The sequence below is a fragment of the Meriones unguiculatus genome, chromosome 2 (assembly GCF_030254825.1).
Source record: "Meriones unguiculatus strain TT.TT164.6M chromosome 2, Bangor_MerUng_6.1, whole genome shotgun sequence".
NCBI lineage: Eukaryota > Metazoa > Chordata > Mammalia > Rodentia > Muridae > Meriones > Meriones unguiculatus.
Window position 1 is genome coordinate 93,032,115 of NC_083350.1, and position 27,133 is coordinate 93,059,247.

The following is a 27,133-nucleotide window of genomic DNA, read 5'->3' on the forward strand; positions in this document are numbered from 1 at the left end:
CTCCTGCCAGTTGTCCTTGAGGCAGCTCGGAGCCTTCATTAGATGGTGGGTTCAAATCCTGACTTAGACTGTTAACTTAATAAAAAACAATGTAGTAGGCCTTTGTTGATATTCCTTTTTCTCAACAGTGAAATGGGATTCCAAAGACACACACACAGACATGCACACACGATAAATGATAGTTGGTATTACTGTCTTTTCTGAAGGAAGCTCTCTCAAGAAAGCAAACATACATACTTTCTTTTAAATTTCCTTGAAAACAGCAATGTAATAAAGGCCCAGTGATGAACCTTATGCTTCTATAACTTGTGAGGAGGTATGAATGTTTCTGAGTATAGATGTTATAACATCTGTCCAGAACAAACTGCTGATACCGCCTCAGAACTCTGGAAGGAGCCTTGAAAGAAGCACAGTAAGGCAGATGCTAACATCCATCGTCATTTTGCGTGGATTCTAGCAGGCTATGCAAGCTATATAGCCAGACACCACCTTGAGGGAGTGGAGTGAGACTGTGCTACCACATCCTGAGGGAGAGAAAGGACCGGAACACCTGGCATTTTAGTTACCACTACAGACACAATCTGTTTACCCAAACCAAAATTAAAACCAGCTAGACCTAGGAATGCATATTTTAAGAAGAGCAAACTGAAACTCTAAGAGGTTAAGTCATCTGGCCAAAGTCACCCAGCCAACCCAGGGCTTTACCTGCACGCCTAGCTTGTCTCTCAATCTCCGTGTACAATGTCCACGGACCATTTAAAAGCAGAGCGCAGTTTCAGGGCGGGGGCAGGGAGTCCCTGAAAAGGCTGGTGGAATGAACAGATCCGGATAATCACTGCCTTTGCGTTTGTCTCACGTGAGTGCTTTTAAGGTAGGCAGAGTCCGGTGTGTGTGGGGGGTTTCCAAGCATCAGTAAAATAAGTAAATAAAGTTTGGAGATAAGACCTATCTGCAGAGCAGAAGGTGAGGGCGGTATGAGCACCGCAGTGCATTTCTGGCTGTGACTCTGGCAGCGGGGCGGGGGTGGGGGTCTCGCGCAGGCTGGCTGTTGCAGAGTCCAGTGTAAGGTGATAAGTAGACAGGAGTGAAGACAGAAGGAATGCGGAGTGCGGGAGGAACCTGAGAGCTGCAAAGGAAGTGCCAGCGCGGGTCGACTTGCAGAACACACCAGATGTTCCGGTGCTCCTGTTCGCTCTTCCCCCAACGTAATTTACACGAAATTACTTTAAAATTTTTCCCCTTATAACTTCTTATTTTTCCTCTCTTCATCCTAGAAGAACCAGGGCAGAGTAGTTAGGAGGCCTTCCTGCCCGACCTTCACCCGGTGGGGTGAGATCTGGCCTTTTTAGTCAAAGGAAAATTCCCATCGCCTGAGGGGGTCAGGAGGCCTGCAAGTTGCCTCTGGCTTGGACAAGGAATTGCTCAGGAGGCTATGGCCCTGGCCCATCCTTGAGCCATGGTTTGCCCACCTCAGAAAGGGTGGAGGTTCCACCCATTTCTGAAATGGGCAAGGGGTTCCAGCTCCATCCAGTGCCTCTTCAGTAGCAGTCCCTGTCGGACTCCGGGACCACACGCCCTGGAGTGGGCAGGGTTCCTCCTTCGAGCCTCCCTTCTGACTCCGCCTTTCTCCCCGAGAGAACCGGGGTCCCGAGGCATCCCTCCCGGGGACTTTCCAGGCTCTGCGGTTCCCCAAAGAGGGCGCTGCCCTAGCCCAGCCGGAGCGGCGGACCTGCAGGGCCCCGGTGGCGGGAGGGGGCCGTGACTCACCGCCGGTAACCCAACACCGCCGGGCCTCCTTTCCCCGGCCTCCCCCAGCTCCGGCGGGCCTCGCGGCCGCCGCGACACCATAACAAACATGAAGGGTGGCCCCGGAGGGTGCAGCCCCCGGCCCCAACGCGCGCGCCTGGGCCACCGGGCTGTGTGCGCGGTCGCCTCTGCGGCCTCCGGGCCCCGCGAGCTTCACCCGAGGCGGATCGGCCCAAGCTAGTGGCGGACCGCCCGCAGTAACTGCGGAGGGTGAGTGCGGGACGCGCAGGGAGGGGACCGGCGCACTGAGGAGTCCAATCCCCCTCCCACACCCCAACCGAGACCGTCCGTCCCCGCCCGGCGAGGACAAAGCGCCCGGCCGCCGCCCGGGCCTGCGCCGCGCCGCACAAAGGGTGAACGACGACACGCACCCCGCCCCCTCCCTGCGCGGTGGCCCGGCGCGGAGGTGGGGACACCCGGGCGCCCGCCCCGCGCTCCCCTCCAGCCCCGCCCCGTCTGCGCGTCCTCCCGGCGCGGGGGCGGGGGGCGCGGCGCCCCACATAACACTCCCCTCCTGCGCGCCGAGCCACCCTCTCCCCTCCTCCTCGCGAACACCGCCGCCTCCCCTGACACCGCCGCCACCTAGCCGGACGCTCCGCAGATTGCCGCGGCAGGCCGGGGGGCGGTGCGCCGAGCGTGCGCGCCCGGGACGCCAGATGTGCGGTCTCCGCCGCCGCTAGTGCCCCAGCGGCAGCCAGAGCCAGGTCGGGTCGTCTCGGCAATGCTGCGGGGGCGACCTTGAACGCACCCTGGTTTCCCTCGGTGGGGACCACCCCGAGTCCCCGTGCCCAGTCCTGCCTTCTCCAGCCCGGCTTGCTCCGCGCTTGGTCATGGAAGGGGCGACCGTGCTCGCGGCAGGGGATGGCCCTGCGGTGGAGACCGGGTTGCCCGGTTCTCTGCGGGAGGCGGTGGCTGAGGCGACTGCCGCCCCAGCGGAGCCCAGGAAGCCTCACGGGGTGAAACGACATCACCACAAGCACAACTTGAAGCATCGTTATGAGCTGCAAGAGACCCTGGGCAAAGGTACCTACGGCAAAGTCAAGAGAGCCATCGAGAGGTTTTCAGGCCGAGTGGTGAGTAAGGAAAATCCCGGGGGGGGGGGTGTCCCGGCTAGTTCTGCGGCGGACCAAGGGGGGATCTGGGCACACCACCGGGCTTCCTCCACCAAGAGGGGGCTCCGCAGAAGATCCCACATCCCCGTTATCTTTGGAAACACTTGTTACATCCTGTCTGCACGTATTTTTGGGGCTTCCCCCCATTTTTTAATCCCAGCTAGCAAAGTAGTGTTTAGCATTCACAAACATTTTGTTTCTTTGGGAACCCGGAGTCTCCCCCTCAGACACACCTTCAGACCTTGCCGGGGAGTTCACGTCCTTAGTCGCGAGGCTGGCCTCTCAAGTCTTGGGTCTGGTAGCTGCTCCGCGAGCCCTCCGCCCACAGTCCCACCTCTCTGCATCTTTTTACTGGGATGTTGTTCCACCCCCATCCCCGCACCGTGCTGCTGTGGCTGTAGGAGACTGAGAATCCTGTCTGTAAAACCTAAAAGACATACCCTTGAATGTCTGAGGGTTTTGACAGTTTGCGTTCTGGCCTTTGGCAAGATTAACATGTCCAGGGCATGGGTGGCCATTCAGACCCAGAGCTGACTTGCAGCAGGTTCGCTTGTGGTCCAGGTCCTGGCTGCAAGGCTACTAGATTGTCCAAAGGGTCTGGCCAGATGCCCCCGTGACAGCTGAAGCTCTGCCAGGGTGCCTGGGGGGCTCAGTCCTGTCCCAACTTTGGTTTGTTGTCATTTTCCCCTTTGCAGAACAGGCCCTTGAAATCCACACTGCTTGTGGCTAGAGCTGGGTTCAAAGTGACTGACTGTTGCAGAGTTTGTGTGGTGTATGGCAGAAATGAACATGGTTCTTTGATTTAAAGCATATCAGATGTATCTTAATCGATTTAGTGCCAAAGTCAGAAACTATGAGGCTTCTTGTGTGCAATTTTGGGGGCCTAGGGGCACTGTTGTTGATAAACCTAACCAGTGGCTATAGGGAAGGGCAAAGTGACCTATCAGCATGTTGTCTTATTCCTTTTATATTTGTATAGAGACAGTTCTGGGGAAAATGATTATGGTCGGCAAGGTTTACCCTCATAATTCTCAAATATGTAACCAGCTGCATGTTCCCCCCTCCTCAGATTCACTGTCCGGGCTGGTATAACTTAATCAGTAAAAAAAAAAAGAAAAAAAATCTGTTATCAATGAATTGGAGATAGCAATTTGTGTTCTTACAATAAACTGCCCTGCTATTCGTGAATTCTATGGCAAGTTGTGAAGCGATTGCCCAGGTGCCCTTTGCTTTACAGGCTGAGAACTCTGTAGACGAGATGTCAGCAAAGTTGCTCTCTGAGGAAGCCTGGGACTGCGCTTCATTCATGCTTTTCCTCTAGGTGACATTCCACAGGCTGGGTGTTGAGTAAGCAAAAACTCAGTGTAGCTCCTTTCCCTTGTCTTAAAGAATCGCTAGCTGGCAAGTGGCAAGGAAGGAAAATGAAAAGCAGACGTAGCTGATGTGCAGGTTGAAGATGTGAGAAGGAAGGGCTGAGAGGGAAGGGAGAGTCTGGGATCTGCAGTGCGGACCCTCACACCCAAGTGCTCAGGAGTCAGCCCAGCTGCTTTGAGTCTCTGGCACACTCTTGCCTGCTGAGCTCCACTCTGGCTTCCAGTCAGGCGTTCTTCTAGCTGTCTGATCTACAGGATGGGTTAACCTGGCATTGGTAGGCAGGCGCCTGCCTTCCTCTTTTGCTGGGTGTCTGGCTCTTTATTTGCACAAAACTGAATATTCTGCCAGGAATTAGCCTCGTGGCCACTAGGGGGCGCTGAGAGAACGAGGGAGGCTCATTTCTCCTCTGCGAGACCAGCCAGCTGTTATTGTGTAGTTCACCCTCCCATTGTGCTATTAATTTCAGCGAAATCTCTTGTTTTATTCAAAAATTATGTAGAGATTTTGAAGCTGGCAGTAGATACAGGCCCAGGAACTGACAGCTCCCAAACTGCTTCACTTCTTCTTTGGATTGTTTTCCACTTGATAGCTGAGTTGAGAATGTTGGCAAGACCCTTGCTGGCGAACACACCTTGCGGTTAACAGATAGGAAACTGAGGTCTCGGGAGAGAAGGCCTCCTGGGCCCTGCAGCCTCCCCCCCGAGAACGCTCTTTACAGAGGGCAGGCGAGCTCAAGTGAGAAATGGGAGTTGTCAGGTGGAAAATTCCCCACGTCTGGCTGAATAGAAAATAATGCAAGCAAAACCAGAAAATATTGGTCAGCATTGTGTATGCCCATTCAGTGCCTGGTGACTCAGTGTTGAGAGCAGCAAAACGTTTTATGACATTAGTTGACATCCTCAGCTGGCCTCCGAGCCTCCGCTGAGGAGGGCTCCATCTGCGGGTAGAATTCTGATTGATGCGTTCATTGAGTCCCTTTGAGAGCGGCTCCCGGGAGGAGCCCTGGCGCTCCCCTGTGCTGTGAGTGTGCCTCAGGTGCCCTGGCGCTCCCCTGTGCTGAGTGTGCCTCAGGTGCTGGGTATCAATGTGAATCAGCCAGTCAGAGGTGCTTGGGAAACCAGCATTCCTGCCTGGAGTAGGGGTGCTGCTAACAGAGGAGAGTCATTTTTTGCAGTGTAGAACTTCATTCCTGGAGGGGCCTTTGGAATGAGACACAGGAAGGCACACATTCCCTTCAATGTCCTGCAGAGAATGCAGTCAGGAGCTTGCAGGCGGCTGGTTCACCCCTTTGCAAGGTCTGGGCCTCTCCTTTTCCTCATCCCCCAAAGTGGTCTCACAGCCATAGCTTAAGCATGGCTGTAAGGAAGAAGCTCACAGTGGCTTGAGACAATGAGCGTAACATTGGGACAGTCTTACAGAAAGGCTCAGCGCCCTGGTTGCTGTTCAGAACCTTGACTGATGCCTTACTGGCATTGCAGCTTTAGGGAAGCTACTTAACTGAAATGCCAGTTTCCTCAGCTGGAAAATAGGGTGCCAACAGCACCAACTTCGTGGGTTTGTGAGAGTTGCAGGAGACAAGTGATTAAAGTCTGAAAAGGGGAAATGAAACATTCTGGTGTTCCTTCCTGGTGGGTTGCCGTTCTTATTCTCATTTCTTACTCCATTTTAAGGCCATTGGAGAGACAGGTTGCATTGGGCAATTAGCCTTGGATCTTGCAGAGAAAGAGGGAGAGGCAAGGGAGCTAGCTACTCACTTTGCTAGCATAATTAGATTAATTAGGGAGGCGCGGGCATAGGAGGCCAAGACAGTCGACCAGATTCAGATAGGATCTGAGTGTATTTCTTCAGGGTTGAATTTGGGCCCCATTTATTGCATAACCTTTGTTTGGATGAAGTTTGGGGCAGGCTGTGGGATGAACTTCTGGTTCATCATAGGGCATGTACTTTTTGGGAGCCAATTCCTTAGACCTTTAGGGCACACAAAGTATTGCTAAACAAACACCACCACCACCACCAACAACAAAAAAATCGAACCCAAACACACACAACTTTTGAGGGAGCATTTGGCCAAAGTGAATGTTGAGAGCATAAATGCTTTTGCCAAAAGTGGTTCCCTCTGCCCAGCGTTGGCAAATGGTACATCTGAGAGCCGTATGAACAAGTCGGCCTGCCTGGCTAGGTTATGTGTGGGCATCGTGTGCACAGTGGCCGAGGTGTGAGAGCGACGGAAGGTTCAGTCTCCAGAGTGTCAGAGCTCTTGACCAGTGTGTCATCCCAACCTGTCCTAGACATGTTAAGTGACTTTTGCACATCTGAAGTGACTGAGCTTGGGTGAAGAAGCCTGATGCAGGGATGTCTGTTCTTTGTCTGCAGTCCTCATTCCTTCAGGACTTACCGTCAAGCAGTAAGTGCCTGCAAATAGTGACTGAATTCTGGTAGAGGGGGTGACTAAGATTTTATACTGTCTGCCATGCACACTCACCATAAAATGTGGAGCCAGGTGTGAATAAGGAGCTTACTGTCTGCTAGAAGACATGGAGGAAATGGTTCCTAGGCCAGGCATCGCAGCCCATGGAGGCAGCCATCATTCAGGGATGACAGTGCTTACTGGCATGGTGCTGGCAGATTAGTGGGTTGGCTGGCCAGCCCCTGGGCCTTACCTGACTGCCTTCCCTGTGCTGGGATTACAAGAGTGTGCTGCCACACCCAGCCTTTTTATGTGGGTCCTGGGGATCAAACGCAGGTAATGTAACGCACAAGTCATGTATCAGCTAAACCGTGTCCCAGCTGCCACCAGCTGATGGTTTTGAAATCATGAGGCATGTCATGCTGAGCCTAGGGCTTTACAGACATGCTCCCTCATTTAACCCTTACCTCTGTGCTCACTATAGTCAGATCCACTTTACAGGTGGAGAAAATAACATGCCAGTGGGCAAAGAGTGGAGGGTCATAGCTGGGCAGTGTTTCCTAAGTCAGGAAACCCATGGCTACTGGAGAACTCGGGAGCCTTCCTTCTGTCACACAGCTGATGATGGGATATTCTGCTTTGCCAGTGTGCTAGAGTGGCTGTGGGCTGAGGTGGGTTCTTGCTGTAGTTCAAGAAATGAATATAGAGGCAGGTCCGTGACAAGTAAGTCTTCCAGGATGGCACAGAGCAAAGGACTATTAGGGAGGGATAGGGATTACAGGTCACTGGCCATTACCTAAGAAGGCACTGAAGTTTGTTGGCAACAGAAAGCATGGCTGGTAATGGAAGAGAATGGAAGCAGAGTCTGAAGCAGGCAGACTTGCTCTACACACTCCTTTTCTTTTCTTTTCTTTTCTTTTCTACTAGCTAAAGAGAGGGGAGGCCAGGTACTGCTGAAGCTGGCCCTGGATTTGGGCTTCAGAAGCCTGGAACCTGGCAGCATCACAAGGGGGCAGGTGAGCGGGCCAGGTTTTGTGGAATGTGAGATCTATGCTGTGAGGTAGTGGGATGTGAGGCTGCTCAGGTAGACGGGGAGGGCAATGAGAACCGATAACAGCAGCAGTTAATACTTCTCAAGTTGGGGTGTGCCAGGTACACATCTTATCATCCCATCTTCCTCGTGAGGTTAGCCAGCTTCATCAGCAAGGCCAGTGTTTGCACCCAGAGACCTGGACCATAACACTCTTGGAATGGAGCTCAGCTAGATGCAGGTCACAGAGGAGTTCTGGGGACTTGCGGGGTACAGGCTTGGGGCAGAGATGGTTTCACAAGAGTTGAGGTGAGAGGAGACAAGAAATGGAAGTGTCTAGGGAGAGATGGGTGTGAGGTGTTGCTTCTTGGACGGTTTAGTGACCCAGACCAAGGAGCGCTTCACCTCGACACACAACTGTGTTCATCATTCCCCAAATAGCCTGATCCAGAATGCCTGGGGGCAGAGGCTTCCATGTGTGGACAAGTTCATTTTCTTAGAAAAGCCTGTGCCAGGATTTCTTGATCTCCTTCCTCTTCGGATGTGGCAAGAGATAATCAGCTCAGGGAAGGTTTCTTGTCTGTGTTCCCCCCATCTAACTGTCTTGAACCCATCTCACACTGCTGCCCACCAGAAATGCCTTGCTGAGTGCCAAGCATGAAGTGGGACCCTAACCAGGGCTTGAAGGAAGGAACCGAGTTGTATAAATCTACCAGGGGAACTGCGGAGAGGTGTAGCAACTGAGCTTAACTCCCTGACCCCGGGAACATTTGCATTAGTTGGCAGGGAAGCACCAGACTAGAGATGAATGGACGAGCCGAGCGAAGTCTGCAAAGACAGGCAGACCCTTCCCTGCACAAATTCCTTTGCTGTTACATTTGCTCATGCATTCGTCAGGGGGAGACGTATATATCCAGGCCTTGTCGGGTTCCTGGCTGCGGCTTCCTGTCCTCAGTGGCTTCAGAGTCAGACTGCAGAATTCTCATTCGTCTTTCCCACATGAAAGACTTGGAGCATCTGTGAGTTATGATTTGTGAAGTATCTGCTTTAAAGCAGAATACATCTATCATTGCGCGGGTCCAGACGACACTGGCAAGTGCAACAGTGAGAGGATCCCAGGCCCCGGGAGAGGAGGGGCTGGGCCAGATGACCCACCCATGAGTGGAGTCTGGCGGAATTGATAAAATTTCCTGGAAACAGCCCAGGAGCAGCCAGATGTTGGCTTCATGGCGAAATTCTTCAGTAAACTTTTAACTGTATGTAAAAAAACTGAGGCTGGGCAATTTCCCTCCCAGGTCTACCCAGGAGAAATATAAACACATGTCCGAGTAGAGACGTGTTCACAAAGGGTTGGAACGGCATTATCCATAAGCTTCCCTAAGTGGAAGGCACACAGATGTTCACCTCTCTGTGAATGGATACATGAAATATGGTGTGTTCACTCTACTTAGAATATTCTTAGGCTCTCTTGCGTAATTTTACTTACTGAGTATTTGTGGAATGTTATTCAGCAAGGAAAACAAGTGGAGGGCTTCATACATGCCGCAACATGGAGCAACCTTGAAGACAGTATGCTAAGTGAAAGAAGCCAGTTACGAAAGACCACCATGCAACACATGATTCCACATCTGTGAAATGTCCAAAGTGAGCCAGTCCATAGAGACAGTAAAAGGAAAGGAGCTATTAAGTGCTATGTTTATTTTGGGGGTCATGAAAATATTTTACAATTGAAATGATGATTGCACAACTTTGAGAATAGACTAATCCTCCCCTCGCACAGACTGTGGACTTTAAAATGAGTGAATTGAAGGAAATGTGGATCATATTTCAAGAAAACCATTACTTGAAAATTGTGGGGCTTTGGGGCAGGGAATAGTGATGGCTGGGGAAGGTCATGTTTGTCAGAACCAGAAGTTGTCAAACCTGCAGTCCCACAAGACTTGCATTTTATGTAAGAAGTGGGATGTGGTGTCCTGCTTACCTTGGGACACACACACCCGTTGGCGATAACTCTCTGTATCCAAATCTTAGCCCAGTCTTTGATAGCAAGGTGACCTTGGGTAGGTGACTATATTTTAGCTTCTGCTTCCCTCTTTCTCATCAGGTATCTTATCTGATGGCTTATTGAGGGGACTCAATGAGACAATGCAGCTAAGCCTGCTGCCTGGGATAGTAGTGGTGCCTTCCATGCAGCTGGTAGTGCTAGACTAAAAGACACCTTCTGGCCACTTGCCTGGTGTCCTGTGCCTGCAGGGTATGCACATCCCTGCTTGCAAACCCACATGGTGGCTGTAGCTGTTTCCCTCTTTCCAGCTGGCATGCATCCCTGCCCCGGCTGACTTACGTACCTTTCTTCCTTCCCGCTTAGCCATCACCTAGAGTGTTGCAAGTGTGCCGAAAATGGGCCCAACCACCACTGGGGGCACATTTCAGAGGAGACTGTGGTTATCTCATGGCATTGAGATACCTAGAATTTAGAGTGCAGCATGTAGTTCATTGAAAGAACCAGAGTATGCCACCCAGGAGTTGAGTAAGAGCCCAGCAGGGCCACATCCCAGCTGCTTCTCAGTAGCTGCAGGCTCCTGGAGAGCTAAAGTGGTTTCTTGTTGGCAGAAGTACCTCCCGGTATCTCATTGCTCAGAATCAGCTCTAGGAGGACGTGGAAGCTTCCAGTGCAGAACCTGCCTCACAGCAGGACCTTAGACACCTTAGCTAACAAGTTTTATTACTGATAAGGCCTGGATTGAGGCTTTACATAAAAAATGGGTTGAGGGGGCTGGAGCGATGGCTCAGCAGTTAAGAGCTCTGGCAGCTCTTATAGAGGACCGGGTTCAATTGCCAACACCCACATGGCAGTTCACAACTGTCTATAATTCCAGTTTGAAGGAATCAGACACCCTGACATAGACATACATGCAGGCAAAACAGTAATGAACATAAAATATTAAAAAAAAATAGGTTGGACTGGGTGTGGTGGTGCACACCCCTGATCCTGTGGCTTGTGACAGTAGGATCTTGAAAGCGTTATTACTTGGGAGAGTTGTGGGAAACCTGAGGGCCTTGGGTTGGCCCCTGTCTCTGTCAAAATCCTTCCTTGGGCTCGTGGGGACTCACTCAGTTCTGCATTTGCATTTGCTGTGGCTATCAAGATTCCTTCCTTGTTCTTCTGTCTCAGCTCAGCGTTGGATTTTGTGGAGTACAGCCCCCTGTTTATCATCCATTAGGGGAAAAGCAGCTGTGTAACTGCCATGCGCGGTAGGCACTCAGTGAGAATAAATGATGAATGAACAGGAATAGTATGCCAACAGTCCTGAGAAGGGAAGGTGTAAGAAGGCCAGAGGCAGCAGGAAGTTCTCCTGCAGTCCTTGTCACCCATCTCCTCACCACCGTGCACAGGGTGGACCGGCCAGGACTGCAGCATGATTCTCCATTATGGGTCTGTTGGCTGGAGAGAGGAGGGTGCTGAATTGTCCGTGGCCTGCTTCCTTGGCATCTGCTGTTCACTTCTTGGAGCTTTGTGCACTCCGTGCCTGGGGCGATCTGAGCTTCCAGGCTTCCTCTGGAGGTCCCAGCCCTCTGCCCACCCCCCATCTGAGGAGCCCTGCTGATTAGCTCTGTAGAATGTGCAGGCTCTAGTTGCAGAAATCATTTTTGAGGTTTCAAAAACACTCTCCCCAGTTGTAAATCAAGTGCTTGAGGAACTGTAAGCCTGCTGGACAGCAGAGTTAGTGTATGTCTGGAAAAAATACCATCATGACCTTTTCAGTTCGAGAAAAGAATTCCGCGTCATTTACTTTCATTAGTGACATAGAGACTTCTATTGGGAAGGGCCTGAGATGAGGCTGTGGAAGGTTTTATTAGCTCCTTTCCTGAAGGGGCTGGAGTGACTCAACTTCCATCCTTTGGATGGCAGGTTAGAAAAGGATTTGTTGGTCCTTCAGTGGTCCTCTTTCCCAATCTCTGACCAACAGTGTGGCTCAAGGACCACAGGAGACTTTAAAAATGTTTTTTTTTTTAAGATTTATTTATTTATTTTTAATTTTATGTGTGTGTGAGTGTTTCATATGAGAGTGTTTGTGTACTACTGTGTGCAGTGCTAGCAGAGGCCAGAAGAGGGTGTCAAATCCCCCGGAACTAGAGTTACAACTGGTCGCGAGCCTCCGTGTGGGTGATGGGAGCTAAACCCAGATCTTCTGGAAGGGTGGCTAGTGCTCTTAAGTGCTGAGCCCCTACTCCAGCTCCCACAGAGGCCTTTGACCACAGAAGCCAGAATGTATCTTTACTCTTGCCATTGTGTTATGCCTTGGGACCAGTTTGATGAAGCAGAGGACACTCACATCCCAGTCTTCTTGGGATGGTGACATGAGTGGGAGTGGGGCACACATGACCTCATTGTGAATGGGAGCTGCTCTTTGTAACCTGCAGAGCTGGGATGAACTGTGAAGTGGAAATAGCTGTGCAAGTCAAGGACATGAGTGTGGGCTTCTGAGGGAAATCTGTGGCCCTTATAGAGTGGCTGGTGTTTTTCTTGGGTTAGGATGTTCCCCGGGAATACCAGGTAAGGTCCCTGTGGCCTCCACAGCCATTACACAATTTAGTGCAGATAGTAGGTGCTCTAGTGCTCAGCGTCTTTGCTTCACCTGTAAATGGAGGTACAGGGACAGAATGACCCCAAAGGTATCAGCTTCTCTGGTGGCGTTTCTCAACCTGTGGGTTTCAACCCCTTTGGGTTTACATATCAGATATTTATGATATGATTCACAACAGTACAAAATCAGAGTTATAAAGTAGCAAGTAACTAATATTATGGTTGGGGCTCACCACATTAGGAAGGTTGAGAACCACTGTGCTCTTGGGAGGAGAACCAGCTCTAGGATTCCATGAATATGACTGGTGAAGGCCAGACTTCATGCCCTGTGGCGGGACTGCTGCCAGGAGCCCTCCGTGATGGAGGAAGGAGCAGGCGCTTCAGTGCTCAGGGCTTCTCTTCCAGAGAGATGGCCCACCCGACCTCCAACTGTTTCTCACTGCCCTGTACTCTGGTTCTGCCTCCCAGCAGCCCCACCTTTTTCAGGAGGTCCACACTGAGGTCTGGAGAAAGTGTGCCCTTCACTCTCCTCAGTGTAAGAGACAGCAGTGGTGGGACTCACTTCCTCCAGTGACATAAAAATTCATGATGGAGCCGGGTGTGGTGGCACATGCCTTTAGTCCCAGCACTCAGTGAGACAGAGACAGATGGATTGCTGTGAGTTTGAGGCCACCCTGGTCCTGATCGAGTCCAGGACAGCCAAGGCTGCACAGAGAAACCCTGTCTCAGGAAAAAAAAAATTCATGACAGAACATTTGCTGAAAATAGCGCCTCGCTCCTAAGCATGGGCTATGATTATTTGGGGTCCACAGGGCATGCTCACAGTCTGCTCAGGTGCTTGGAAAGAATGTAACTCCTGTTTATATTCTTAGAATTCAAGGCGTCATTGGTTTGGGCCAAGTGAGAGTGGAGGCTGGTGGCTGCTCAGCCCTTGGCTCTGCCTTTGGATACATAGACACTGTGTTCCCCTTAGGCTTTATCAAGTGATTTGGGGTGGGGGACATCCAGTGTTCGGGGACAGCTGGACTCCTTGGTCGCTAGTGGCAAATAGGATGGGGGTGTCCCATCTTCTCTCCAGACAAGGCTAGTTATCTACCCCTGAGTAACATCCCCAGCCCTTGACTAATTTTGGCCTTGCTTTCTTGTCTTTGAACCTGTGTGATTATCATAGTCATCTTGCAGACAAGGACGTAGAGGCTTAGAAGGAGTGACCAGTAGCTCTCCCCAAGTCAAAGCTGGAATTGTAGGCGGAGCTGTTGTGAGTGAGAGGGTGCTGGCTGCAGTGTCAGACACTGCCTCGGCTACAGTGGCGCAGGGGTGACAGACGGGCCTCTGCTTCCATGCAGCTTACACGCTAGCCTTTTTCACAGGCTGCATGTTGTGGGTTTTGTTAACAATTATATCACAACAGCAGGAGCCAGTGTGCCTTCTGCTCATCCTCTTCCGCTGTAGGACACCCTTCACTGCACAGGGCCTTCACCTGTCTTATTTTTTTATGCATTCCATATGGCTGAGAAATATGGGCAACTTGAGTATATGAGTGATTGCAGTATCTATTTTGCTAATGAAACGTCAAAGCCAGGCCTGGTGGAGCTGGCCTATAATCCCAGCTGTTTGGGAGACTAAGACAGGAGGATGTAAATTCAAGGCCTACATGGGCAATTCAGTGAGACGCTTGACTCAAAATAAAAACTACAAGAAAGGGCAAGGGTTGTAGCTTGGTGGTAGGTCGCTTGCCAGCATGTGCAAAGCCCAGAGTTCAATCCCCAGCACTGGAAAAAAAAAAAAAATCCCAGGCTCTAGTAAATGTTCTGGAATTAAGTGAAACCTAAAAAGAAAGGAATTAAGCTGTGCAAACCCCATTTTCCAGGAAAACGCTGTTTTCAAAAGTTTTTAAAAATTACTTTTATTATTTACTTTGAGAACCACTGTTTTTATAAATGAAGGAACTCAGGTTTGTTGCTGCTGCTAGCTGAAGGAGGAGGGGTCAGGCAGGACTTTCTACTGCTTCATCTGGTGATGCCATTTGCAAACCACAAACAAAACAAACCAAAAACACAATTAAAAAAATCCCTCCCCTCCCTTTGCTTCAAGTAGAAAAAGCAACTGCTTCTTAAAACAGCACGAAGGAAAAAAAATATAACAAATATTTAGCATTTCTCTGGTGGCAGCAGTCTGACATTCCTTCCAGCCCCACAATGAGTTCTAATTTTATGAAATGTTTGGATCGGCCACCAATTTTCTGGAGGAATTTAAGAGGCTTGTATCTGTGCTTATGCTTAATGCGAAGAAATCTCATAAAATCTGCCCAGTATCCTGAACCGAGTGGGATGTCCTCACCAAGGACAAAATGACCACCAGCAGACTGGTGAAAGAGATCTCGTCAGCTTTGGCTGACAGTAGCGTGTTCTCAGCTTCAGTCCCTGGGGCGTGGCTGGGCTGCACACTGCTTCTAGCTGATCGTGGGCTCTAAAAACTCCAGCCCTAGCACAAAGCCTCGCACCTGGCTTTGCCAGGGAACACTAGGGCATCAGTAACTGGGTGTGAGGCATTTGATAACACACGTGCTGTATGGCCCTGATGCCTGCCTCCCCACCCCACCCACCACCAAGAGGAGAGAGGTTTTCTCTCTCTGCCCCAGACCAGCAGGGACACCTGTGGTTATTAAGATTAATCAGCATAAAATCAAATGAAAGCGTCAGCTTCTTGGTTGTACAAGACACATTTTAAGTGGCTAGTGGCCCTGCATGGAGCCCTGGGGTCTACCACTTGATTGTGCAAAGACAGCTCAATTCCACCAACTGGGGTAGTTCTGTGTGTGCAGATGCTGAGTTTAGCGAGACAGGGGCAGGCTGCAAGGCTCCCCGCAGCGCCCAGTACCGCTTAAGCACCTCTTCTGTTGTCTTGTTGAATCTCTTCCTCACCCCTCCACCTTGTAGATGGGAGCCTGGGAAACAGGATATACTAAGTGAGCTTTAAGATGAAGGAGACAGGGCTGGAGAGGTGGCTCAGCGGTTATGAGCTGCTCTTCCAGAGGTCCTGAGTTCACTTCCCAGCACTCACACAGTTGCTTACAACTATCTACAAGAGGATCTGATGCTCTGTTCTGTCATGCACATGTACATGCAGATAAAGCTCTCATATACATAAAAAAAAATGAACGAGAAAATGTATCAGCATTGTTTGGTGTGTGCATGACACCTCCGAAACAAACAAACAAACAAACAAAAAAAAAAACCTAAGTAAATAGTTCCAGGGTTACCATTGGCTAGAATTATCTGATATCTTTTACTATGACCAGTGTGCCAGGTGCTGTGCAAGCTTCTGGGCATACAGCGATGAGGGTGCTCTAGTTAAGATGCTTATCTGATCCAATGATTTCAAATTTGGAGGGACAAGCCAGCCTACAGGACGCAGCTGTGACTGCTCACAGACTGCCATTGGCAAGCCCCGCCCACACCCTGGCTGACATATGTCTGATTAGCTGGCTCGGGGTAGTCTCTGGGACACTTAGCATTTGCACGTTAGCCAGGGTCTCAAGTGGATGAAGGCAGAGGGAGACGACTACAGCTAGCACTTCAAGGGACAGTGCTACCAGGATGTCCGTGACGTAGCACATGGTCTCTTCTGCCTGGGTTTTCTCACGAGCTGAGTGAGTTCTTTCCTGGTTCCTACCTTGGGAATAGAAGCTTGTGATCTCCTTTCCTGTTATCTTGACATGATGCGGTGATCGCAGCCAGCTGCATTGGAGCGATTGCTTCCAGTGATGTTCCAGACTCGCTCGTGGGTACCTTAAGAGACGCACATCATGGTTACTCCTGTTTGACAAGCTGAGGTGGAGAAGAATGATGCTCTTGTCCACACTTATATTGCAAATCCTGAACCACGATGATACCGCCACTCCCGGCCTCTGTACTTATGCAAGCTCTCCAGAATGCCAGATGCGCTTTCTTCTAGTTGCTAAGAGACAAGTTCAGGTGTGTTTAGGAAGGGCTTGTTTAGCAAAAAAAGCAGGTGGACAGTATGATCTACAGGGTCCTTCTCTGGATCTGTGTCTGCCCCACCTGTCTGCCCCTGTAACTAAAGTGCATAATTAATTCATTCAGAGAATATGCCTATAGGTGTGCTATATGGCAGCCCTGTTTAGTGCACAGGGCACGTATCTGCAGCCTGAAGCCTGATAAAGGCTGCTTGAGCAAATGTGACCTCAGGTCATTGTGCCCCCCCACCCACTGGGGTTGTAGCATGGGGTCACAGAGGTGGGGTCTGCACCCCTGAAGATGTCCCCATCAAGGTCTGGTCACACTGGGGCCTTGCTCCTAGCAGCATGATCCTCCCATATCTTTGTCTCTGGCACGTTCTCTCTGTAGGGACCTCTTTGCCCTGTTGCATCATAGGCTGCCTGTAACTCGGCAGCTGGCTTGTTTTCTTTCTAGGCCCCAGTTGAAGTGACCTTTGCCTGTCTGTTTATTTCAGGGAAATAATTCCATCCGGCAAGTATCGATTCCCTGGGGGCTGCAGAAGCGCGCCTGGAGGGACTTCTTTCAGTGGGGTGGCCTGAAATGGCCTCTCAAAAGGAGGTGGCAGCTGCTTCCTTTCTCTCAGCCCGTTCTCACTTTACCCCCTGACATCCTCCTCTGAGTCTGAGTGTTTGAAGCTCGTGGTGACGTTCTTAGACACATGTCTGCATAGCTCGTTTGTTAGCAACCTTGATAAGAATAACCGGAAGTATGCTTGGCCCGTGTGCCACGCTGTATGTATGTAGGCCTGGGCATTTTCTACAGCTTAGCTCACTGCACTTTGCTTGTTCTTAGCAGTGAAGGCAGTGAACATTAAGTGTAAGATCAGTTTCTTAGCCTTACAAGGGGGAAGTTGTGATTGCGCATGGCTTAGGTGGTGCTGTGTTTCTTGACAGAGAGACTGTGGTGATGGAGGCAGTTGACCTGGCTGGATGGCTACCAGGCCGAAGTGAATGAGGAAAGCAGAGCTGCCTATAGCCCTTGAACATTTGGGCCGCTCTGAGCTGCAGGCAGGGAAGTGTAGGACCTGACGAGTTGGGTGTTTAATGTAGAAATAGTAATGAGTTATAATAGCGAGTTCTGGATGCTTGTGTGTTTTTCCAGGTGGATGAAGCCCACTTGTAGGTGAACCAGTTCTCTTAAAAACTGTAGGCATTTATGGAGGAGATCTTTGTCAGGAAAACCACCCAGAACCTTTTTCTCGGGGCCTCTGGCTCACTTCTAAGTGGGCTTCACTCACTTCACTCACTTCGGCAGTGTTCAGGAATCTTCACGTCTGTTATTTACAGATTGTCTGCCTTTTCCATCAACTTTTTTTCTTGCTTTTGTGACTCATTTGAAGGATGAAATTCTCCTTTTCCTGTATCAAAAGAAACGCTTGCTCAAATCCTGAACATTCATGATACAGAGAAGTTAAAGATTAAAAGTAAAGTTGGTTGACATGTCGCAGAAAGTTTTATGTGAGTGCTCTTCTCTGTGTATGTGTACATATACAGGTGCTAGTACGTGTGTGTGCACGTGTGTGTGTGTGTGTACAGGTGGAGGCAAAAGTTGATGTCAGATGCCTTCCAAAGTGTCTGTGAGTATGTGCATTAAGTTCAGGCACCCCAGAAGGCCAGAGGCATCCAGTCCCCTGGAGCTGGAGATGCAGGTGGTTGTGCGCTGCCGGACATAGATACTAGGATCAGAATCCGGGTCCTCTGCAAAAAGCAGCATGTACTCTTACCCGCCCCATCCTCATTGATTTTTGACAGTGTCTCTTGCTGAACTTAGAACTCACAGAATAGGCTAGGCTGCCTCACCGGCAAGCCCTGGGATCTTCCTGCCTCCACCTGCCAGTCCTGGGGTTGCAGAGCCAAGCCACCGTGCCCAGCTTCTCACCAGGGTGCTGGGGATGTCAGCTCAGGTCGCCATGCTTGTGTGGGGCAAGGAGTTTTCTTACCGAGCACCTCTCCGTTCCTGTGGTTGCCACGTCCTGATTCTGTCAGAGAGGCTGTTTCTGATTCTGTTTGTTCATTCTCTGCATGTTGGCTGTGACTAAACATTTTGGAATTACATTAACAAGAAAGCTCTGAGTGGCAGTCTGCAGGGGCCCCGTGCATGGATTCTGGGGCATTTCTTTGGGTGGCGTTTCTGGGGATTATGTTCCTTCCATTCTTGTTTAGTCTTCAGAGCTGTGTTGGTCCTGAGAGTGAATCCAGGGCTCCTGAGGTCATCACCTGGGCAGCATGTGGCTGAGCTAGGTGTCATGACTCAAGGTCACGTGCATTTCCTGTTTTCTACCTGTTACTTGGGTCTTAGATTGTGGGTTAAGGGATAAGTGGTTTGGGAATAAAGGAGCCATGGTTGTTTGGAAAATTGAAACCTGAAAAAAATAGTCCTTCCTTCCCCTACTTGAATCATCTAGGTTGCTCAAGTGACAGAATTCTGAATTGCTGTCGTTTTGAGGGAGTAAGACGCATGCTGGCCTCTTCAGCAAGCCCGACCAGTCTCTGTTGGAACATCAGTCTTAGATTAATTCTGAGATGGACTCAGAAACACACTTGAAAGCAACTTGCATTATTATCTGTACATAGCTTACATTTTATGACCTGCTTAGAGCCTTAGCTTTTGGGAAGAACTGTCTTATTTACTTCTTCGTCTTCTCTGCAGATGGGCCGCTCACATCAGGCTGGCTTCAGATGTCTGCTCCAGGAGGTTTTAGCTGAGCTGTATGAGTCCATTAAACAAATGTAAGCGTTTGAGGGGAGAAGAGAGCTGTGTCTCAAACCAAATGTTTTACATGGAGAGCATCTGGGGAACATCGGTATTTGTGTGTATGGTGCATCGGAGAGCAGCTTGGTGGGGTTCCGCTGTGATGTCTCTGGCCCCTGGAGGCTGGGTTCCACAGTTGTGCCTGGCTCCTTCCGCTGTGATGTCTCTGGCCCCTGGAGGCTGGGTTCCACAGAGGGCCTGGCTCCTCTGAAGTGCTGCCATGAAGGCAGTGCTCTGGGAGGAGCGTCTCTGTGTAGCTCCACACTCTGAAGTGTTCTGGTTAGCTCCCTGACCAGATCACCACAACTCAGGAACAGTTTGATAGCCTGAGCCCCTCCCCTATACCCTAGTCTCCAGAGAAAAGAAGTGTTCTATAATGCCAATACCCCGTTAGCAGGTGGCTCTGTAGAATCGGCAAACTGCAGAGAGAAACACATGTTCCAGCGGGAGCGGCAGGGGCTGTGGAGTCCAAGGGTGTGGGCTGGGGCTAGTGTTGACTTATGACCTGTGGGGACATGAGGCGATCTCCTTTAGACTGTCTGCCCTCCTGAAGATAGCCTATCTCAAGAAGGGGGCTGAAAAGTACAGTAGGATGATGTGCACTGAGAGGGTCCTTTATGCAACATGGCCCTGTACAGGTTTATGGCCTTAACCACAAAAGCAACTGATGGAGGCTGTGGTGGGATCTGGGAAGACCGACTCCATCAGCTTTAGTTAGTTATTGGACCAGGCTGGTGACAGCAGAGTTGAGTAGGAAAGGATTGATTCTTGTAAGAATGAAGGCTTAGGATAGCCATCCTGACTCGTTCATCCCAAGTCCTTCATTGGTAGAAAGTTTCAGATTCTTTCACAGCTTTTGGGGATGCAGGAGTCAAGACAATGATGATTCCAGTCTTGTACTTTGCTTGCTGTGCCTGAACATCTTCTCTCTCTTTGTTAGACTGTATCTTCACTGTGATATGGGTAGCCTAAAGATTGGTAGATATTTGTAGGCATGAACAGGATTTGGCAGAAAATGTGGGAACTTGCTACCTTCGTTCAAAGCATGCCAAAGTGGTCCTCTCTGATCTTCGTTCCCCAAGGAAATCCCACAGTAGTTTACCATGGAATAAGTGTGTTCTTGAGAGTGTAAGAGAGGAAGTTGGAAGAATCCAGAAGAGTTCCAAAGGCGGCATTTTGACCAGTACTGGGCAAGTGAAACCATCACAGTCCATTCTAGCTGAGGCTAGCCTGGCATGCTAGAGAGGGTAAGGATTATAAGACCCCCGAAGCAAAGGTCTAGGTCACTGTGCAGAAGTGAATCAATGCTGTGTCTAGAGCACTTTTCCCACAGTTTCTTGCTGAGGGACTGGAGTCATTGACACAATACTGTAGAGACATGCCTCCCAGACCTCTGTTTCTGACTGTCTGTGCCTGCCCACCTGCCTTCACCGGCCAGATAGACAGTGGGTGCATATTTTAAGATGGAAGTGGCTTAAGTGTGGGGGAAAAGGCTTCAGGTAGGTCTGTCTTTATATTCAGAAAATTCTGGCTGAAGCTCATTTACCAACCACCTACTTGTTGCCAGGAATTGTGCTAATCACAGGGCCACTGTGGTCAGGGTTTAAGAATATGGTCCCTGGGCTCAGTGAGATACATTTCTGCCTTTTACCCATTGTCCCTAACTGTACCATCAGTTCCCTACCCTCCCTCAGGCTGCATTTACACTCTCCGAGAAAGCATAATCATGCTGTGAGACTAATGGGTGTGGGGCTGAGAGATTTAACAGAGTGGAACCTGGGGCCAGGCATATACTGAGATCTCCATAACTGGCAATTATCATGATCACTGTTAGCAATTGCTGTGAGTCACCCTGAGCTTTCCCTGAGTGTGCTTTCTCTCCTCTCATTTCCAATGGAAAGATGGGAAGCTCATAGTCAAGTGATTTGGGAGCAACTGGGGAATACTCCTAATAGAAGACTCAGTGGCAGGTGGCTGTGTTTCAGGTTGATGGAATGAGGTGACCCACTGTGCCTTTTTTAATTTAATTTAATTTTTGTAGGTTTATTTATTTTTTAAAGGTTTATTTATTAATTATTTATACAGTATTCAGTCTGCATGTACACCTATACACCAGAAGAGGGCACCAGATCTCACTATAGATGGTTATGAGCCACCATGTGGTTGCTGGGAATTGAACTCAGGACCTTTGGAAGAACATCCAGTGCTCTTAACCGCTGAGCCATCTCTCCAGCCCCCACTGTGCCTTTTTTACGTTTTAACCTGTCTTAGAGTCTTAGTTCTTAGAGTGCATCTTAATAGTAACTCTTTGTATGCGCTGTGCCTTGGGCATGTGCAGCCACCCCAGATGTGCTGTGGTTTGGTTTGGATAGTGTAGAGGTAGGTGGCTTCAGTGTGGAGAGTTTACGCATATTCGTGAGGGAGGTGATGGAAGCACACGCAGGTGTCCAGTACAAAGCCATGGCTCTGGATTTGCAGAGAACCTGACAAGATACAGAGTTACTTGCAGATGATAGAATGTGGATCCTGGCAGAGAATGTGGCAGGCGAAGACCCCAGGGAGACATCTTCACTCCCACTATGCCTCGCAACCATAGCTATTATTCATAACTTTTCCTAATAGCAGGGATTCTGTCAGGATTAAACAAACAAACAAACAAACAAACAAAAAACCTTGTGTCAAATCTTTCCTTTACTTACCATTAAGGTCATTTATGATAAAGAGAGAATAAGCTTTGCTGGGAGGAGTGGCCTCGTGTCCCCGGAAACCTTCACCTGCCATGTTCCCCATCAGTGTAGCATCTGCAACTTAACTTGCTCAACTGGCCAACTCCTCTGCATCATACCAAGGCATGGCCCATGCTGTGCGGTAGCTCCAGGGCACACCTCTCCCGCTGGCAGTGCCCTGCCTCTGCCCGTTGCGTTTCACCGTCATAAACATCTGAGGACTTGGTTCAGATCCCCAGCCAAGGTCAGCTCAGTAGAGTCATCTCCTTTCTCTTTGGAAATGGAACTTGGCCTCTGAGGTCTTTTGTGTTCATTGCTCATTGTTTTTCTCTAGTGGTTCTGGCTCGAACTTTCTTGGGTTCATGAGTCCATAAATACAAGTTGTCCAGTCTTACTACAGCGCTGCTATAAAGAGTGGCAGGGGAATCAGAGAGGAGTGGAGGTCTTCCAGCTTATCGGGTCACGCAGGCTTGGCCTCATCCCTTCCACCCTACTCTCAGGACTGTTTTCACCTGGGAGAAAACCAGCTACTTCATGGGCGGGGGACATGGATTCATGGGTATGGATGTGTCTGCTGTGCAAGCCTGAGAAACTGAGTTTGGATCCCTAGCCCTGGTATAAAGGGCTGGGTGGGTGTGTTGGTCCACCTGTAATCTCAACACACAGCAGGCAGAGATGGAGCTTGAGAAGAGCAACCTAGATTAGCCAATGCCTTGGTTCTGCGTTCAAGTGAGAGATGCTGCCTCACTTGGACACATCATATCCATTGAAAGACAATGGCAACCTCTGACCTCCACAGGCATGTGCACACACATATACAGATACTTCCTCCCGCCCCAGACACACGTTCACTAAGATAAATCAATTACACTGCAGCATTGGGCTTGTGATGTGCTTGGCTTCCAGAAATGTGCACAACTAAAAATAAACAGCACGTTGGTGATTCTAGGCGCAGCTCCCAGCCTTGCATTTTGAGTGCTTTTGTGTATCTGACAGTGTCCGAGTTAGCATCTCTGACGGTACCAGCAGGTCTTTAATGCCCCAGGCTGTGTGCAGACTGTGAAGTCAGCCATCCGCTTCAGCTTCTGTGGCCTTGTGTCAGCCACAAGCTCACCTTGAGCCAGGACAAGTGAAATGTTTCCTGGCAGCAACGTTTCCATGTGCCAGGGCTAAATTATCCAGGCCGCTGGCTTCATGCAGAAAGCAGCTCACTCTTAATCGCTCTCTGTATACGTGGGCATCTCTTTACCTCTGCCAGTCATTTAGTGTGTAATATGACTGTGTCACATGTAAGTTACAGGATAATAAAAGCCAACAGGGTCAGTGACTCTGGTTTAAGATGGCAATCCTTTTGTTTGTTTTCATTGTTTTTTTTTTTTTTTCCAAGACAGGGTTTCTCTGTGTAGCCTTGGCTGGCTTTGAACTCACAGAGATGCACCTGCCTCTGCCTCCGGAGTGCTGGGATTAAAGGATGAGCTACCAATGCTCAGCTAGATGATAATTCTTGATATAGTGGGTTCCAGGCCAGCCAAGGAAACATAGATCTGTTTTCAAAACAAACAAGCTTCCCTGTCCCCAATCCCTCTAAGAAACAGAACTGCGAGACGCTAGGTCTCCCTGCCCCACCTGCACTCACGGCATTTTAACTCTGCCCGAGGTATCCGCTGCCCAACCCTTGACTCATCACTGGTTCAGAGAACCTGCCTGCCCCTCATGGCCAACTCATTACTCACTGTTGGCATGATCACCCAACACTACCTTTCCTCATGCTTTCTTTTTAGCCCTCTGGGTCCTTGTTGGGTCAGCCATGGTCACTAGCTTGTGTTCACAATCCAGGGAGTGTGAATCGGCCCTGAGATTTCCTTTCTTGCAGCACTGATAGCACAATGTGGACATTTTTGGCACAGTCTTTGAAGGGGGAAAGGTGGTGGGGTGGGCACAGAAGACTGAAGAATGACTGGGTAGATGATGATGTCCCCAATGCTCTGAGCTGGCCCAGGCCAGACAGACCAAACCTTCACTGTTTAAGAACTGGAGCTAAACCACATTGGTTTTTTTTTTTTTTTTTTTTTTTTTTTTGTTTTGTTTTGTTTTGTTTTGTTTTTTATAGCAGAAGAAAAATTGAAACAAGGAATTGTTTCATTTCTAATGGGAGTTTTAGGAAATACAAGGTTGAGAACAGGTTATTGAGGATTTTTTAGAACTTCTTGCTGTGGTAGGCTGCCTTAAGGGTACACACACACAAACACATACAACTCCTGGCTTTCTCCCACCCCTTGTCTCTAAAAACATCCATTTAGGAACCTTAAGAAACAGGCTAGGGAGGAAGGCGGAAGAGCCACCTGCCCTGAGGCAGAGCTGGGGCAGGCGCTTTGTGGTCTGTTGAATCCTGGCAGCTTGCTGCTCCCCAAGAGTGGAGGGTCACTGAATTGATTAGGGTTTGGGTTGCAACAGAGGCTTCTGGGTGGCATTATCATAATCCAGGCAGAAGCTTTCTGAAGAAAGGGCCTCTGGTGAGCTGGGGAATCCTGGGTGTGTGTGGCCCATATGGAGCAGGGCTTTGTCCTAAAGTCTGCTGAGCTCCAGGGTGAGAGTCCCAGACACTGGCTGAGCCTCAGGGCTGCCTGCTCCCCTGCTATGGAGCCTGGGCTGCTTGGTAAGAAGGGATTGCCAGGCTCGATGGGCTGCCTCTGCTTAAGTATTCTGTAGCTCCTTCGGGGGCACTTGGAGCTGGACATGGCATGTGTGAGATCGCCCCTCATGTGTGGCAGGGGGTTGCCAGCTGGTGTTGCTGAGACTAGATATACTCTTGCTCTAAATTGTGCTTATGCCATGTTTATGACTGGCCTCTTCCTGTGAGGCTCATTCCTCCAGGCCTCACCTTCCTTCATAAAGACTGTCCTCCACAGCACTTCACCTTCATTTCCAAGGAGACCCATCTTACTGACCTTCAGAGACTTCGGAATTCTTCAACATAAGCCACTTGCCATGTCAGTGTTGTCTTTTTCATTGTTGTTAGTTTAATTTTTGTTTCTACATTTTGAGAAAGGGTCTCACTGTGTAGCCCTGGCTGGCCTGGAACTCACTAACTCACTATGTAGATCAGGCTGGCCTTGAGATCCTCCTGTCTCTGCCTGTGGAGAGCTGGGATGCACCACCATACCTGCTCCTTAGCAGTGTTCCGTAGCCTTGGAGCCAACAGTCTCCAAGTCTGGCTATAAAATAATGTTGTAGTTAGGGCCAAATGAAGTAAGGTCTGTGAACTCTCAGTTAACATGTGCTAAGTGTCCATTATTGCTCTCACTAGGAACACCATTAGGAGTTTGGCCACCTACTGGTATCAGCCACCCAGGAGGCTGAGGCTGTCAGATCACAAGTTTAAGGCCTGTTTGAACTACAGACCTATTTCCAGGCCAGTCTTGGCAAGTCAGGGAGACTTGCCAGTGAATAAATGTCATGGTTGGGTTACGCAGCTCAAGTAGAGTTTCAATCTCCAATACAGCAAACAAGGAAAATACTGTTAGGTATTACGGATGTTGCTATGTCAGGACCAAAGGCAAGCAGTAAGATCTGGCTCCTGAAACATGTGGTCCCTTGAATAGCATTACTGTATCACTGAGAAGCTCGTTACAAATGCAGAGTCCCAGGCCCTACGCTGTACTTCTAGATTCAGAATTTATATTTTAACAAGATGCTCAGACATGCCTTATTTAAGAGGTGCTGTTTTAGAATATTCTCTGCAGGCTGATACAGGGCAGTGCATGAGCACCCATTCCTATGAGGAGACAGAGGCCCGAAGAGGACCGTCACTACCTTGGTTAAAGTACAGAGACTCCCTCATGCCGCAGAGCAGTGTCTATTGTACACTGACATCCTTTCCAAGGTCTCTGTGCAAATGTATTTAAAACTCAACCTGTGTTTGCCACTGCGTAAGGATGGAGGAGGATGGGGCCATGTGGGGAATAGCCAGTGTTATAACTTGCTGTGACTAATGACTCCTTGAGCATGGCTCAGGACCCGCGTCACTGCAGCCTTCAGCCAGCCCAGGTTTGTAAACACTGCCATTCAGTGAACAGATGTTCAGGCTTTTTGGCCCCATTTACAGGTGAGGAAACAGCTGTGAGGTCTGGGATTACCCACAGCCACCCCACCAGGAGAAAAGAAGGCCTGAGCAAACCAGTCTGTCTTTCTTTCTCCTGCCTTGGCCTCGCTTGTCACCAGGCTCTCCTCATCCATCGAGCAGCCACCTTGGAAAAGGAGGCCCCGAAGGCTGCAGAGCAAGCAGGTGCTGTGTGGTGCTTAGTCAATGAAAGAAAACCTGCCAACCCAAAGGGGAGACTGAGCCCGTTATGTTTAACAAGTGATGGGAATTGGCTGGACAGAGTGTGCTTTTGACAGCAGTCGGCACAGGGCAGAATTCACAGCTCCATGGCCAAGCCTGGTGCTACTGCATACGGTTTCTACATTAAACTATAGGGTGGCCTTATTTAAAAGCAGACTGTTTTATAAGTTGCATAGTGCTGTCTAGACTGGGGAACATTTATGAATGTGGCTGCAGTATGTCAGACAGACAGACGCACACACACCTGAGCCTCCTGCCCCAAGCTCGCCCTCTGGCTTGTGCTGGAAAGGGGTGGAGCTGGGGTAGGGGAAGATGGGTGATTTAAGACATCTGATCATTAGTCCTAAGCCCTTTTCTTCTTTCTATGAGCCTTTGTAGAGATAGGAGTTGAAAAACTGGAGAGGAGGCTTTCCTCTGTAATGTCACACACAGCTGCAAACTTCTCAGATGGCTTGTCCACAAGAGGAGTGGCATCATTTTTGGTTGTCATTTTTTCTCATTGCCTGTGTGTCTCTCCCACCCCTTGCCTTGAGGACATGGTGGACATGTCCTCCTGCTTGTGTAGCCTACTCAGTGGCATGTGCTCCAAAAGAAAAAAAAAAAAAGAATGATGTCATGAAGGCTGAGGTCATGAGCACGGACATTGCATTCCTGTGTTTAGCACGTGGAAGAAGGAAACTGGGGGTGACCCTGGGGTTGCTTTCTGGTTCCAGGTTGTTTCCCTTCCTGCCTGATCTGACTCTAAGGATGCAAGTACCAACTATACTAAACAGTGGCTTCAGCTATTTTGAGCTTACCGTTTTGGGCGACCTTATATTACAAGCACAGCGTGGTGCTGTCTAGCCCTGCCCATACTTTTGAGGAAAACCACTGTGATCTGCACAGGTAAGACCTTCACTTGCTGTGTCTTGAGGAACCAGGAGGCCTTCAAGTTTGCTTTGAGGAAGAAAGAAAGGTTCTACTTAGGGGACAATG

At 49.7% G+C, this 27,133-nt stretch overlaps 1 protein-coding gene across 4 annotated transcripts in view; it reads left to right on the forward strand.

Annotated features, from left to right (window-relative positions):
• Positions 1-1,141: 1,141 nt before the first annotated feature.
• Nuak1 (NUAK family kinase 1) overlaps positions 1,142-27,133 on the forward strand; it is a 71,238-nt gene continuing 45,246 nt past the window's right edge. Inside the window, exons 1-2 of one of the 4 annotated variants that reach the window (XM_021660520.2) lie at positions 2,766-2,879; positions 18,989-19,068. Coding sequence is in view for 1 of the 4 variants with exons in the window: in XM_021660518.2 (XP_021516193.1) it covers positions 2,637-2,879 (243 nt within the window). In the remaining 3 variants the exon portion in view is untranslated. Of the gene's footprint in view, positions 2,880-18,988; positions 19,069-26,871; positions 27,044-27,133 lie in introns of all 4 variants that reach the window. The other 3 variants (XM_021660519.2, XM_021660518.2, XM_060377835.1) reach the window with 3 other exon arrangements.